The 15,526-nt window shown below is 38.5% G+C and overlaps 2 protein-coding genes and 1 pseudogene across 3 annotated transcripts; 1 reads left to right on the plus strand and 2 right to left on the minus strand.

Annotated features, from left to right (window-relative positions):
- The first annotated feature begins 548 nt into the window (after window positions 1-548).
- Window positions 549-2,101, plus strand: LOC104760636 (uncharacterized). Its single transcript, XM_010483595.2, has 2 exons — window positions 549-773; window positions 1,446-2,101. Exons 1-2 carry the CDS (start codon window positions 609-611, stop codon window positions 1,998-2,000), a joined length of 720 nt encoding a protein of 239 aa, XP_010481897.1. The 5' UTR covers window positions 549-608; the 3' UTR covers window positions 2,001-2,101.
- Window positions 2,102-2,407: 306 nt separating this feature from the next.
- On the minus strand, window positions 2,408-3,666 carry LOC104760637 (transcription factor bHLH139-like; annotated as a pseudogene). Its single transcript, XR_015588967.1, has 4 exons — window positions 3,398-3,666; window positions 3,060-3,278; window positions 2,856-2,979; window positions 2,408-2,717 (listed from the first exon to the last, which is right to left on the minus strand). The product of XR_015588967.1 is annotated as a transcription factor bHLH139-like (transcript).
- A 9,295-nt stretch (window positions 3,667-12,961) lies between these two features.
- Window positions 12,962-14,516, minus strand: LOC147921554 (uncharacterized). The gene is made up of 4 exons (XM_087497735.1): window positions 13,977-14,516; window positions 13,784-13,912; window positions 13,242-13,701; window positions 12,962-13,158 (listed from the first exon to the last, which is right to left on the minus strand). Exons 1-4 carry the CDS (start codon window positions 14,514-14,516, stop codon window positions 12,962-12,964), a joined length of 1,326 nt encoding a protein of 441 aa, XP_087353861.1.
- Between the last annotated feature and the right edge of the window lie 1,010 nt (window positions 14,517-15,526).

Below are 15,526 nucleotides of genomic sequence, written 5' to 3' on the forward strand. Positions count from 1 at the left end.
GGACCGGCTCTGATTCAGTCTTTGGCAGCAATTCCTCAAATATGAGCTAGAGATCCTTTGGGGCCAACCAACCAAAAGTCGAGTGCTCAAGGCAAAACTTACACATGTCAATCTTAATCTTAATATTTAATTTATATTCCTCTTCAATAAGATAGTTGCTCGATAGTGCGAGCAAGTCTATAAGAAAATCTCTTAAGTCAAGCTTAAATGTTTTATATGTAAGTAAACGCACTTGTACATAAAAATAAAATAGAAATACATTTGTACATATTTAGACATTTTATTGAATGTGTGTTGTTACATGATACCAAACTCTATTAGCTAGTGGGTAAAGTGAGTGTGCATTGTCAGATGTTAATATGTCCTACTTTATCCCATGAAATATTTAACTTTTGTTTAATAGTCCGACCAAGAATTAGTTGCGTATACGTCCAAAATAACACCGGCAAGACAATGGAGAGATGTCCACTATTTTCGTTTTGATATCTGACTATGAATCCCATTTGTCCACTAACTTTTTATCTTTATATATTGGTATATTCCTTTGCTAATGCAAATTAGAATCAGTGTAATTAGTCCAAAACTGAAAAAACAAAAAAAGGAGAGGAATGAGAATGAAGATCGACACAGACAGCATAGTTGTGCCATTAAGTTTGTTGATAGCAGTGGGATACCATGTCTTTCTGTGGAGCACCTTCAAGCACAACCCTTCTCGTACTTCCCTTGGCATTGATTCCTCCAAACGCAAAGCTTGGTTCCGTGACATCAAAGAGGTTCTTCTTTTTTTTTTTTTTTTAGATGTTTGTTCTATGTAGACTTTGTTTTGCGCTTATATGTTATCATAAAAAAAATTATTTTCTTTTCAAATTTGAACTAAACCAAAATATTTAGGCAACTATGATTTTTTTTTTACAAACTTTTATCTTGTTTTTTTCGTTTCTTCCTAAAGTTTTCAAAAGATGATTGAAGTATGTATATATTGCAAATGTAAGCACATTAATTTCTTTACCAAAAAAATAAAATTAGTTGTAAAACGCAAACGGAATAAATGGCTTTAGTGTTTACATGTAACACATATCTTCAGTGAAAAATCAGAAAATAATTCACTTGTTTCTTTTTCATATGAAACAATCAAACCCCTTATGTCTTTGTCATTATTAATAACTATTAGAGTATAAATATGCAAGGGTAAACATACTACTCATTAGTTTTACGTTGAACAATAGGTTTTAGTTTAAAAAGAAAAAAAAAAATGTTCAACGCAAACAGAATAATTAAGCGTTTCTGTTTACATTTTTTACAAAAACATTAGCTTTTACGTTTTACAAAAAAGTCACATGTAAAGTTGTAAACGCAAAGACAAAATTCTGCTTTTACGAGTAAAACAATTAAATCCCTAATGTCTTTGTAGTTTTTTTTTGTTGTTGATCATAATGAAAACGCAGGGTGATGATAAGACTGGAATGTTGGCTGTACAAAGCTTGAGGAACAAAAAAATGGTGACAATTCTCACCGCTTCCATCGCCATACTTATCTTCCTTTCTCTAGCCGCGGTAACTAACAACGCGTTTAAAGCGAGTCATCTCATCACCGCGGCCGATGACATCTTCTTCGGCTCACAAAACGCTAAAATCTTCGTCCTAAAATATGCCTCTGCCTCGTTGCTTCTTGCGGCGAGCTTCTTCTTTAGCTCAATTGCTCTGAGTTATTTTATGGATGCGATTTTCCTAATCAACGCGATTGCTAAGAAGACTGAAGGAGACTGCGACTGCGGTTTTGATATCACGGGGACAACGTCGTTTAGGGAGTATACAAGATTGGTGCTGGAGAGAGGGTTTTTAATGGCTATGGTTGGGAACAGAGTTATGTGCGTTTCTGTACCGTTGTTGCTTTGGATGTTTGGACCGTTACCGGTGCTTGCGTCTTCGTTAGGCCTTGTTTGGGTATTGTATCAGTTTGATTTTTCAGCGAACGCTAAAATTTCTGTTTGTAAACCATAGAGTACATTGAAAATTTGGTTGTATTGTAGTCCAGAGTGGTTTAGTATCACCCGGTTAACCCGATTTAAACCAAAAATAAACTATTTGACATTTTGGGCCTAGCTCGACATCTATTGGTCTGGAAACCAACCTAGAAAAGAAGATACCGAGAGATAAGATCGAATCCCATAAGAACCTTAGGCTCAAGTTTACTTTAGAAAACCCCTAACTTGCGAATAAAACTAGTTAGATCTCTCTTGTAATCTTTTAGCGGTTCTTGATCAAATAAAAAAAATCTTTTTTCTTTTTGAATCTTTCTCTGTTTTATTAATCCGGTTTAAATTAGCTGTGTGAGTATTGCTTAGACATCCCCATAATTTTGTTGCATTTGATACACATATATGCCCCCCCCCCCCCATTCAGGTACATATAAAAACCAAAAATTAAATTTAAAATGCTATCAATTACTCCAAATTGACTTGAGCATATATAATAATTACAAGAAGAGTGTCATCAATTTCATAGAACGGAACAGACAGAAAAATTGAACAGCTCGAACAAAAATAACGATAATCATGAACACAGAGCAAAAAAAAAAAAAAAAAAACAGCAAGTAAGTTATGTTATTCCAGTGATATTGTCTTACATACGCCGAGACAAAAGACTATGATGTAGTCCCATATTCAGGCCATTGTGAGCAAGAGGTGCATACATCCATAGATCATCCGAACTCAACAGCTACATTGCAAAAACGGCAAGAAACAAAAGTGCTTGGTTAGGAGAAATATTATAAACAGAGTTAAGGAAAGAGTGTTACATGGTTTCTTGAAGTACAAGAAACGACCAAGACTCAAGCAAGACAAAGAGTTGTGTTACCTTGATTTGCAGCTGCAAGAACTTCACGTAATAGACGGCGTCTTCAAGCATTGTGCTTATATCGACCATTAGGAACTAGGCTTTGCAATGTCTTTAGCCTATCGTTTATTCTTTCTCTTCGTTTCTGCAACATACATCAACATTATTATTCCACAAAACCTAACAACTCAAATCAGCAATGATTTGTTTAGTTTCTTGAATTACCCGAGCATATAGGCTCTGAGGATCGGATGCTATCCGTTTGTTGGGTTTTGCTTTGCGTGTAAGGCTTTTTGATGTATTAGCTGTTAAACCTAAAGATTTCTCATCATCTGAACTATTGAAACTGCTTAGGCTCTGACCATCTCTCCAAGCAGTGTTAGGCTCGGTGACCAAATTATTTTCCGAGCTTAACTTTTGCTTCTTCATCGGTTTCATCAGCTCCTGCTTTGTGGTAACCATTATCGTTAGCTCATTGATACCGGGAGGTACAGGTAGTGGCTTAGGATTTGACCAAAAAAAAAAAAAAAATCGAAAAAACAACGTTTTCAATTAAAGCTTACTTGTCTTGAGTCGACATAGAGGTTCATTTGGTAACTGGAACCATCAAGAACAGCCGGATAGTTCCTTTGCAGACTCGTACCAAATGGGAAGAACTCATCGGAAGAGAAAGCATCAATCTCACTAGGAGCATTGTAAAAAATTGTATCGTCAGATGAACATTGATCAAAGTTGAATATCCCTAAAAGAGACTCAAATTCACCATCAACCAAAGCTCCATTCTCCATAGCCATGCTTTTTTTTTTTTTTTTTGAGTGCAAATTTCAGTGCTCAGTTTTTATCTTTTCTTTTCTTAGGCGTGCGTCTATACATTTATATATAGCAGCGTACCAGCTCATATCAGAGGCTTGAGGAAAATAAACTTTTGTAAGAAATATAATAAATATATTATGGTTGGTTACAAAATCTTAGTCACTGTGTCTTGAACAAGTCTTAAGGTTCATAACGTACCATGATCGACTACAATTAGTCAACTTGTGGGGTCGATAAAAGCCAAGTTTAGACAGAGTCAATGAAAAATGCCACTCCATTGCATGACGATCGAGTACATTATAAATTTTATATATATAGAAAGATTCATGTTTCTCAATGAATGTCAAACATTTTTATGTGAAAGATCAAAAAGAGAATAAAGAAAGAATATATGGTTTTACCAAAAAAAAAAAGAAAGAATATATGGGGCGCCCCACGATATTGTACAAAAAGCGTCTTGTGACAATGAACTTGTTTTTTTAGTTTTCTACCTTTTGGGGAAAAAATAGTCCATTAATCCAAATGTAAGTTTCTTTTCCGCAATACATGGATGAATCTTACAAACGTTGGGGGTTCGTGTGTGTCCAAATCAAGATTTAGCTATACACGAATTACTTAAAACTAATTTAATTGAATTCGTAAAGAGGATGGTATACAATATAGAAGAGCTACTTTCTAGTTTAAACAACGAAGTTACTCGTGCTTAGAGCAAGTTTAATGGGTTAATGCTAATGTTGACGTTGTGTAACTGTAATCAGCTTGATTCAAATTCCTACAATAATAAGATAATAAACATAGAGATACTGAAAAGACCAAAGGACGGCACAATATTATTTGAGATTCCGACAAGATGAGATTCACACTCGTTTGCGTGTCTTAAGATCACCCTTACATACACAAACAAATAAAATCTAATATGTCAAAAGTCATTGCCCATTATATAAACAAATAAACACAGCTCGGAAATGTTTTGTTGTGTATAAGTTCAATCAAGGTACAATGCATTCAATCTTACGGATTAGCTGTTCATAGGTGGTTAGACGTTTTTCTTTTAACCTCCATTTACTAGATTATAAAGTTTTCTTTTCTTTTTAAACATTAAAAAAATATATACTAGCTGTTGTTATTCTATTGATGACTCAGTTCCATGACATGTTGTCAAAATAACCATGCATGGATAATATCTTTCCAACGGTTTTCCTCTTGCAACATCACCCCAAAGGTACGTACCCCTTCCGCTAGTGAAAGGAAAAACCAAAGGTTTAGAGATAACCACAAATTATTATACGTGTGAAAAGGACATGCATGACCCATATGTTTTCCAAGATTTTGCGTATGTAAGTCATCGTTGCTCATGCCACCAACCCTGCTGCTAAACCTGTTTTGGTAGCGTGAATTAAACTTTTGGTAGTTCCACCACCCCTACAAATAATTACACTTCATTGGGCATTTGGGCTTGCCAAGTGGCGGTTAGATCCTAGCAAGGACTCAATAACCTTAAATGTAAACCTAGGAGAATATGTACAAATTACAAATATACTTTATATTAAACAGTTAAGTGAATGAGAAAGTTGCAACATATTGAGATGATTTAATCTCAATAGCAATCTTCAAGGATATAATTCAATATACTAAGTAGTACTTTTTGTGGTTAATAAAAAACTAGGGGATAACCCGTGTTACAACACATGATTATATTTATTGTGAGGTAATTTGTTTTTGTAATTTTCATTTTTGTAGTCTTACTTTGGTATTTCAACTTATTTTCAAAGTTTATATAGTGTTTACTTATAGATTTGTGGTTATACAGTAGATTGGAAATCTTGATTGAGTAAGTACTTTGCAGAATATAGCTTTTTACGGAAACAGACACACCACAATATTGAATTGTATCTATGTAAAAGGATATATCTTCCACAATATCGAATAGTAGGTTCGTAAGAGATTACACACACAGAAATATTGGAGTATAGTTTTGTTGGTTTGTGTTTTAAGATTAATTCAAAGAAATAATAATAATTTGTATTTATGAATCTTTAATATCCAAAGTAAACAATAAGAAAAGAATAAAAACTAAATAATAGTAATATTAGACAAAAGTAATAAACTCAGGGAGGTATCATGCTTCTTTCTTAACCCCTTGAACCATTTGTTGTATTTAACTTGTTTGTCAAATTGAACAAATATAGAGTTAATAATATAGTATAGCTATAAGTTAATCGAAATTATCATAAACCCAAAAATTAGGAGTAGTTACCATTCCATTTCCTAATGAAGATTTTGGAAATCTTCTTTAAAAACAACATTGGTTGTCTTCGTTTGAGGTTTTCCCTCACTATATGTTATTAACATCTTCAATCCTGACCTTGATTTAACCCTTGACATTGCTACATATAACTGACCATGTGAGAAAATGGGTCTAGGCAAGTATATTCCAACATTTTCAAGAGACTGCTCTTGACTCTTATTGATAGTCATTGCAAAAGCAACTGACACTGGGAACTGTCTTCGACGCATTTTAAAAGGCAACCTAGCATCTGATGGTGATATCAACATCCTAGGTATGAGAACTATCTTTCTAACTCGCGTACCAGTTAAAATCCGAGCTTGTAAAACATGGTCCGCCATTTGGGTGATCTGCAGTCTTGTACCATTCATCAAACAACCATGCAGATCAATATTTCTCATCAACATAATTGGACAACCTATTTTCAAACAAAGCCGATGATAAGGTATACCTGAAACCTTAATTGTTTTTAGGAAATCGGGTGAGTAAACCTTATTTTTCAGGGCAAGTTTATCTTGAGGGTCAATTGAATCAGAAATTAGATAAATTCTTTCTTCAGCTAAAAATATAAGCAAAAAACAATACCAAAATAAATTAATACGATGAATTATGTCTAAAGGATTACTTCGAACAAATAAAGGACGATTAAAGATGAACTAACCGTTTAGACTTGATAACATGACATCATTGATAGAATTGACATCTTCATTGGTAGGGCAAAGAATAGCTCGTTCTTGGAAACATTTAGGATCCTTTTGGGTGGAAAATTTTTTCCCGTAAACAGCTTCAATGATTGACTCTAACAGAGAGGATCCCTCTGGAATAAGTAACTCTTGTGGGATATCTATTTCACAAACACCATCATTAGGCTCATTAATTTTTCCTTCTCCAACTGCCAATATCCATTTTGAAAACTCTTCTATCTCGCTGGCCTCTTTTTTACCAATGTCTTGAAGCAACCTCATGTTCTTTGTCAGTCTTAAAACTTTGAACTGATTCCATAAGTATGAAGAGTTTAATGATGCAATGACAATCGCTTCCCTTCCTGCGCCAACAATATTTGTCTGAAATCACCTCCAAAAAGGACAACTTTTCCTCCAACCAATGCACCAAGTTCTGAGCTCCGTGACATTTTGCAAGTAGAAGTTTCATTTGGATTTAAAGGAAGAGAAAACCTAGAGTGAGCTGTTCTTCCTCCTTCCAGCAGTAGAGAGGCAATACCGCTAGATGCTGAATTGAGAACAATATAACAGTTTGATCTTATTGCTGCAGACAATACTTTCCACAAAAATGTTTTCCCTGTTCCTCCAAATCCATATAAAAAAAGACACCACCTTTGTCATTGATAAAACTTCCATTATCTCATCATAGATCTTCTTATGTTCTTCTATTAGCATCTTTTTCCAACCAACATGTTTCTTTGTTAGATCCTCACGGTTGTAATTGAGTTCATCCATTATAAACTGATTAGGCAATGTTGCATCTTCAAGAGATATTTGTGGCATAAGGTTGTATTTTTTCAGTGAACATCCATTTCTTTTCAATAGTTTCTGTAACTCTCTTAGTAGCAATTTCTGGTTTTCATGGTCTGACAAACAAAAGTCTACCAAAAACAAAATTAGTAATATGGTTAGAGAAATTAAATTAAGCTATCATATATTTATGGCTGTTATATAGTAAAATTACATTAAGCTATATAAGTAAAAATATACATGGACGTTGTCTCCTCTGTTTTTATTTTCTCTCAATGTCTTCTGATAGGATTTTCTATGTTTCTTCCCTTACAGTTTTAGGAGAAGTTAAACTCTCAGATATAAGCATTATCATAAAAAGTCTACGACAAAACTTTGGTGAACACAAAAAATTAGCTTCCTTTATGCCTTCAATATACTCTTTGCCATCATCTAGCAAACCTAGAGCAAATCATGCCTCTTTATAGGTTTTATGAACAACTCCTTTGACAGTTTTTATGTCATTGAAACTGGTAGGACCTTTTTTTTTACTGTTGATGAGAATTCGAAGATGGTGCCACATAATTGATTCACCCAATAGCATAACCCTTTATACCTCTCTAACGAAACTCTTTCTCCTTTTTATCATAGATGTATTTATTTGGAATCTGTTCATATATAAGCTTCTTGCTTCCTCATCCCTTAGACACAACTCAAACCAAGCGGTAAACATTGTGTGATCAATACTTGGGTGATTTAATACTGTAGTTGGGTTATCGCCATCTTTGTAAATTGGATATCCATCTCTGGCTACGTTTGTTTTATCAACAAACTCCTTAGGATAAAACTTTGAACATTTTCCTCCCACCATACACGAACAGTTAATATTCGCACTTCCACATGGACCATGAATCATTCTTTGACAACTTCGTAGAGTTCTGGATCTTTCTCTTTATCTGGAATTTCAGCACAAATTATCTTGTCGATATGATCGGCTGTTGGGAACTTATGTTTTTTTTCTATCCAAACAATAATATGAGCATGAGGAAGACCTCTTTTCTGAAACTCAATCTGATAAATAGCTGCAAAATAGATTATGTCAATTAATTTAAGCAAATTCAATTACACATATAAATATAAGTTTAAAATGTAAGATATTAGTCAAAGTGATTTACCTGAAATTTCTCTAGTTTCATCTTAAAAATCCTGCAAATGATGTCAGGCCGATCATCAACTTTTAAATTCCTCTTGTTGACGAATCTCGTGATTTCTGGCCACTTCGCGTTGCAAGTGAAGGTTATAAAAAGGTCTGAGAATCCAAAATGTTTACATGTACACATTTGTATTTGGTCGGAAGAAGGGGTTACACCCCTGAATTTATTAAACAAAAAAAACAAAATGAAACAACAACCTACACTCGCAACAGCGTGGGAACGCAGTCCCGCGAGCATCATTGAAAAGCACAAAAGTAACCACATCAACTCTGGACTCAAACAAGTGAAAACCCGGAAGCAATGTGAAAGCATAGTTAGCCAAACCATCCGCCAAACGGTTTGCTTCCCTATACACGTGAGAAATGCAGACTATCCAGTCACGCGACATCAAGCCATAGCACAAACGTACTAGGAAGGAAAGAGGATGTGAATCATTGATCCCTGCCGTTAAAAAACCCATCACTATCTCGGAGTCTATCTCCAGTTCCACCCACCTATACCGTCTTTCCCAAGCCACATACAGCCCATAATACACCCACATAACCTTGCTAACGGTGCTGAACATATACCGATGTTCAACGAGAATCCAACACACCAGTTGCCATCATGATCCCGTACAATCCCGCCCACCGCAGCTAACCCCGGGTTCCCACGAGACGCCCCATCCATGTTCAGCTTTACCTAACCCTCCCCAGGTGGTGTCCACTTAATCATTTGTTCTGCCCTACCAGCTAGATTCAGATTTCCCAGCAGAGCTGCATGTGCTCGAGCAACCTCATGTCCCATCTCTGTCAAAAACATCACTCTGTCCCGACAACCGTCTTGTGTGTTAAAAACCGTAGCACAACGCCACTTCCATCCCCACCAAACACTCAAAGCAAACATTGTTGACCATGCGCAGACATCGGTCTCTTCATTCTGGCTTAAGTTTTCATATATCCATTCGAGAATTGATTGAGAACCAAACCTCTGAAGCCTCCCCGGAGGTACCAGTCTAGACCAAACCCCCATCATAACCGGACAGTCATGAAGAACATGTAACAAAGACTCTTCACTACCATGACAAACCGAGCATAGCCCTGTCTCGCTCATATGGCGCCGACACCTCTCAACATTAGTCAGGACTACCTGATGTGCGACCAACCAAAAAACACTCAAACTCTCTCAGGAGCCACCACTTTCATATACGAGTGAAAAACTTCTCCATGTTCTGTCAGGGTGCCTCATTGCGAGTAAGGATCCAATATGTGGATTTGACTGTAAAGTGACCATTCGCACTGGCTTCCCATGACATTCTATCTTTGGCGCCTGTGACATCATCTAATACCACCCCTGCCAAGCGCAACCTTATATTCTCAGACACAAACTGTCCCACATAAGCCCAGTTCCATCCTGCCCCATTCACCCAAACATCTCGTACGGTAATAGAGCCATACCCATCCGGTAGGCCATGTGAAACCAAATCACATAGGGGAGTCCCTAGCAACCATTTATCCTTCCAAAACTTAATCATTCGACCATCCCCAATACCCCAAATCAACCCAGGAATCACACCCTCATGTAACCCGACTCCCACACTCCTCCAAGTAGAGGACCAATGACTCTTTACCACCAACCAAGACGGGTCATGGATATCACCAATCCGATATTTGCTTCGCAACACTTGTGCCCATAAACCTCTCATGTCATGAAGTATTCTCCACCCTATCTTCGCAAGTAGAGCTTTGTTCATATTTTTTGACTGCCTAATCCCCAACCCTCCTTCCGATTTAGGGAGACAAACTCGATCCCAAGACAGCAAATGAATTCACTGTTTCTCAATTGTGCTCCCCCACAAAAAATATCTTGAAAGGCTATCTAATTTTTTGAGAGTACTTGCTGGCAACAGGATCATGCTCATGGAATGAACGGGAATAGATGATAGTACTGCCTTTGTGAGGGTAATCCTCCCAGCCAAGCTAAGGAAGCGACTCTTCCAACCTGCTAAACGGGACGATACCCTCTCCATAACATCACTGAACGCATCTTTATTGATACGTTTATTAAGTATTGGCATGCCTAAATACTTCCCAAGCTCCTTAGTGGCTTTTATCCCACTCTCCTCTCTAATGCGTTGCACCAGATCACGATGAACATTCTCTGAAAAAAAAAATTTGGATTTCTCCAGGTCAACCTTCTGTCCGAAGGTAGAACAAAACCTCTCCAATATCTTCCTTGTCACGCGAACCTGAGCCAGAGACGCCTCCGCAAAAAGAATGAGGTCGTCAGCAAAACATATGTGAGACAAAGCCGGACCACCCCGAGATAATTGAATCGTCTTCCAATCTTTAGAAGCAACAAACAACACAATCATATGGCACAATCTCTCTAGGCAAAGTACAAAAAGATACGGGGACAAAGGATCCCCTTGTCGTAGTCCCCGTGAAGGTTTGAACTGCTCTGTTTTTTCTCCATTCCACAACAGAGTCATTGATGGCTAGTGACACACTGCATTATATACCTGATCCAAGCCACTGGGAGTTTTGCTGCATATAGAGTGTCCTCAAGGAAGTCCCAACAAACACGATCATACGCCTTCTCTAAGTCAAGATTGAGTAACATCCAACCTTTCTTCCCTTTATTTCGTCTCATTGAGTGCACAACCTCTTGAACAACAATGATGTTGTCCGTACTCAACCTCGCGGGAATGAAACTAGCTTGAGCAGGCCCAATCAACTGTTGCATCACCGCCTTAAGTTGCACACCCATAGTTTTTGTGATTATCTTAAATAAGACATTACACAGACTAATGGGACAAAACTGCATAATCCTCTCCGGTTGAGCTACTTTAGCTATCAGAATAAGCAGTGCATCATTCGTACCAACCAACAAACAACCCGTCTCAAAAAATTCAAGTGCAAACCGGTTCACTGACTCCCCAACGGTCTCCCAACATTACTGATAGAAAATTGGCTGGTATCCGTCTAAACCAGAAGCTTTGAAGCTCCCCATGCTTCTAACAGACTTATCTATTTCCAATGATAGCACAACTTGATTCAACTGAGTAAGCTCTTCCCTCGGTAAACACGTGAACCCAAGCTGCGGTAATTTTGGAGCTATGGATTCAACATCCTCCATAGAGTACAATCTCTTATAGTAAGCGACAGCTAAAGCTTCTAACTCCTTTTTATCTGTGATCCAGACCCCCTCATTATTTTTCAACATCTCAATTATGTTTCTCCGCCTTCTAATAACAGTAGAGGTATGAAAATATGTTGTGTTCCTGTCCCCCAGAGCAATCCACTTCTCTCTTGACTTCTGAAAGCAAATCAATTCCTCCTGCTCCATTACCATCTCTAATTCTTTAAACATATCATCCTCCTGTTGTAAAAGAGCATTTGTCTGCTGCAAGTCTAACAAATCTTGCACTACTTAAATTTCTGCCACAAGCTTGTCTTTTTTCAGTTGAACATCACCAAATACCTCCTTGTTCCGCTTCTTTAACTTCCTCTGCAGTTCAAGCAATGCTTCCGGGGTCCGAAACGCACCATTCTAGGATGTCAAGACCAACTCTTTAAAACTCATGTGTTTATGCCAGGCAGCCTGAAAGCGGAATGGTCGCCAACCTGGTTCGTAATCCATTTTAGGTGCTAACTGCAAGTAGAGGGGCGCATGATCAGACGCTAAAACCGGTAAATGAGTTACCATCGCCTCTTGCCACTTCAGACGTGCGTGAGCACAACACAATATTCGGTCTAACAATTTAGCCACATACGTACTCTCAACCCGACCCCTACTCCACGTGAACCGGTTTCCCTTGAATCCCATATCCACCAATGACAGCTCATTGAACCACTCTCCAAACGCCAGTGAGTCAGGGGACAGACGTCTACTCCCCCCAGTTCGTTCATCAACACACAAGATGGTATTGAAATCTCCCCCGATGATAAGCGGTCCTTGCACATCTGCTATAACATCTTTCAAGCAACCCCATAATCCACTTCGCCATGAGACAGTCGGAGCTGCATACACAGCAATGACATTAATCTCAACCCCATCATCAACCAAGGCGTGAATAAAATGATCCGAAGATGCAACTATAGTCACCTCTCCTACTTCCGACCTCCATAACAGCCATAAGCCTCCACTCGGCCCCACCGTATCAACTCGGAATGAGTTATCAAACCCAAGTCCTTGACAAATTCGACCAGCTGTGTCCCCACTCGCATGTGTCTCAAACAAGGCTAGAATATCCGTTTTGAATTTCTTCAATAGATATCGAACTGACCTCCGAAAGTTGGGTTTATTCGCCCCCCGACAATTCCAGAATAAGCAATTCATCATAGAAGGATAATAAATAATAAGAATCACCGGGGCGTCCCATCACGCCACCATCGCTGACGCCTCTTCCTCCGGCGAACGAAGCTGCACAGCAATATCCCTAATAGGTTCGCTTGTCGCCAAGCCATTCTGGGTATTCTCGAACCCGCTGTCAGGAAGCCGGGGAACTGAGACAAGATCCACCGTCCCTTCACTCTCCGTTACAAAACACCCTCCTGATCTTCCCACGACCTCCGAATCTACTCTCATGCGTTTTACCGACTCCGCTAGCTCAATCTCCTTTCTTGTCAGGCCATAAACCAGCCCTCTCGTGGGCCTATACCCCCCACTGGCCTATAATTCGGTCCCTCGTTAAACCTTCTTTTCCCCTCCACCACGTCACCTTCCAAAATCAAACCCTTCCCATGCTTCGGCCTCACATCTCCGCTAAGCACATTGGAGGATATTGCATTTTCTTTATCCTCAGCCGAGGATATCGTAACTTCCCTTAAATTTGTTGTAAGAATCTCTGATTCTAGCCGACCAAACCAATTTGATATCGCAATATCTCTAGTTTCCTTATGTCCTTGAATCTCACGAAGATTCCGGCCATGATCGACTTGCGACCCACCCGCCGTAAAATTGACCCTGCTCGGCGGTGACCCAGTAGTCCGACCAGACCTCCTAACCTCCGTAAATCCATCATCTGATACATTGCTTGCATTCGTCCCTTCTTGAGCAATTGGTGTGTCCCTACTGACTCCACCATCAACCACTTGCTTTACCTGGTGCTCAACCCCCTTCTGAAGTTATGCATGGACCATATGCCCGTACAAACCACAAGCTGAACAAGTTTCCCCTAACCCTTCAAAGGATACAAAGTACCGCTCCCCATTGACCATTATAGTCCCTTTTAACGGGTTCCACATATTCACTTCCAAACCCTAGCACACCGAGCTCTCTCCAGAGTAAGCGTCGTTCCATCAACGCGAAGTGGTATACCCAATCCCCCAGCTATCCCCATCAGAATAGCTTCATGATAAAATTTAAAAGGTAGATTAGAGAACCTAACCCATACCGGAGTTGTCACAATCTCATCCCGCAAGGGATCAAATTCCAGCGCCCAGTCTCTTACCATCAGGTAACTACCAAAAGCCCTCCACGTACCCCCTGTCAGTGCCGCCATATACTCATCCTCCAACTCAAATCGTATCATGAAAAACTGACGAGGAAGATCCATCACATACATCTCCCCGCTCGGTCTCCATAACTCCGTAAGCTTACGAGTCAACACCGGAAGAGCAACATTCCGACCCAAAACTTTTACAATCATACACCTTTTCCATAACCCATTCATCGCCTCCAAGACCTCCGCCGCAATTGTCACCACTGGCTCTCCATCCTCACCATCAGGAAAGTCCAATCGTAACCTCTCCGAAACAAATGAGTATTCCAGCACACTCTCCGGTTTCAACATTCCCCCTACGTTACTACCTTTCACCTTATGTACCCACCGACCAACACCATCTGGAGGATCACCCGGTGGTTGACCTCGGTCACCCACATCAACCATAGTCGCATCCGGTTCACCGGTAGCTAAAACCCTAGAGTCACCCATATATCACTATTTCTTTGTTGTTTACATGTACACATAGCATCCAAATAATTTTGCCTCATATAACTTGGTCCATTGGTGAAAGAAAGTGGAATAACAACTCTGTTACCATGATATGTTAGATTATTTTCTGCATCATCCGCTGCTTGTTGGACCTACTCTATGTTTGAACTCCTTAATTTCTTCTGTTTTTTTTTTAGATACCAGAGACGATTAGACTTAATCATAGTATATGTATCAACCAAGAACTGCTGAAATAAACACTTACACCAGAATAGTATATGTTTCTCATCTTTCCTTTCGGGTAGCCTATACGCGATGATATACTTTCTCATCTTCTTCTTTGATCCTTTATTAATTGTCTTTTTAAAACCCAATGTGTATCCATCTTCTCCCAGTGAAAATAAAAGAGGATATTACAAAGCAAGATAAGAGATATCACACTCATGAATTTTTTCAACTTACCAGATTGCATTTCAATAACTATATCACGCTTATTCATTTCGTCATTAAAATCTCCAGGTATCAATGCTGCAACTTCAGAAGCAGTAGACAAGTTATATTTGGTGCCATCTTTCTCACGTGTAGACACGATTCACATATGGAAATTTGTTTTTTCCTTTTCCAAAGCAAACATATCTCTTGCATAACGAAAATGTTGTACGTAAGGATTTATTTCATATAACATCTTCTGTAGTTTTTCAACAATTTCCTCTCTGAACTTTTTCTTTACGGATGGATTCTCATCATCTTTACCTTTACTGAGAACAAAAGAAGGATAAGAAAAGATCAAATAGTGTAAATGGAATAAATTGTAAAATAATTTGACCAAAAAAATATTGGATTTATAATTACCTCATTATATTCATTCGGTTTGGAACTTCATTTTCTGTATCAACAATATACAACTGTTGAAACTTTGGATAGTCGCCAGGTTTGGGTTTCAAAGAACTCCTTAGATGATAATTTTCATGTTGCAGTGCAAACATAGAAGGTCCTCGACCTTTTTTTAC

The sequence above is a fragment of the Camelina sativa genome, chromosome 18 (assembly GCF_030686135.1).
Source record: "Camelina sativa cultivar CO46 ecotype springtype chromosome 18, ASM3068613v1".
Lineage (NCBI taxonomy): Eukaryota > Viridiplantae > Streptophyta > Magnoliopsida > Brassicales > Brassicaceae > Camelina > Camelina sativa.

What these genes read in the sequence shown, in the direction of transcription:
- LOC147921554 (XM_087497735.1), bottom strand. Translation starts at nt 14,516, where the DNA reads ATGGGTGACTCTAGGGTTTTAGCTACCGGTGAACCGGATGCGACTATG. An exon ending in ATGAGATTGTGACAACTCCG is followed by an intron (nt 13,913 to 13,976) that starts GTATGGGTTAGG and finishes TGATGGGGATAG; the next exon opens with CTGGGGGATTGGGTATACCA. An exon ending in GAATTATAGGCCAGTGGGGG is followed by an intron (nt 13,159 to 13,241) that starts GTATAGGCCCAC and finishes GCATGAGAGTAG; the next exon opens with ATTCGGAGGTCGTGGGAAGA.
- LOC104760636 (XM_010483595.2), top strand. Translation starts at nt 609, where the DNA reads ATGAGAATGAAGATCGACACAGACAGCATAGTTGTGCCATTAAGTTTG. An exon ending in GGTTCCGTGACATCAAAGAG is followed by an intron (nt 774 to 1,445) that starts GTTCTTCTTTTT and finishes ATGAAAACGCAG; the next exon opens with GGTGATGATAAGACTGGAAT.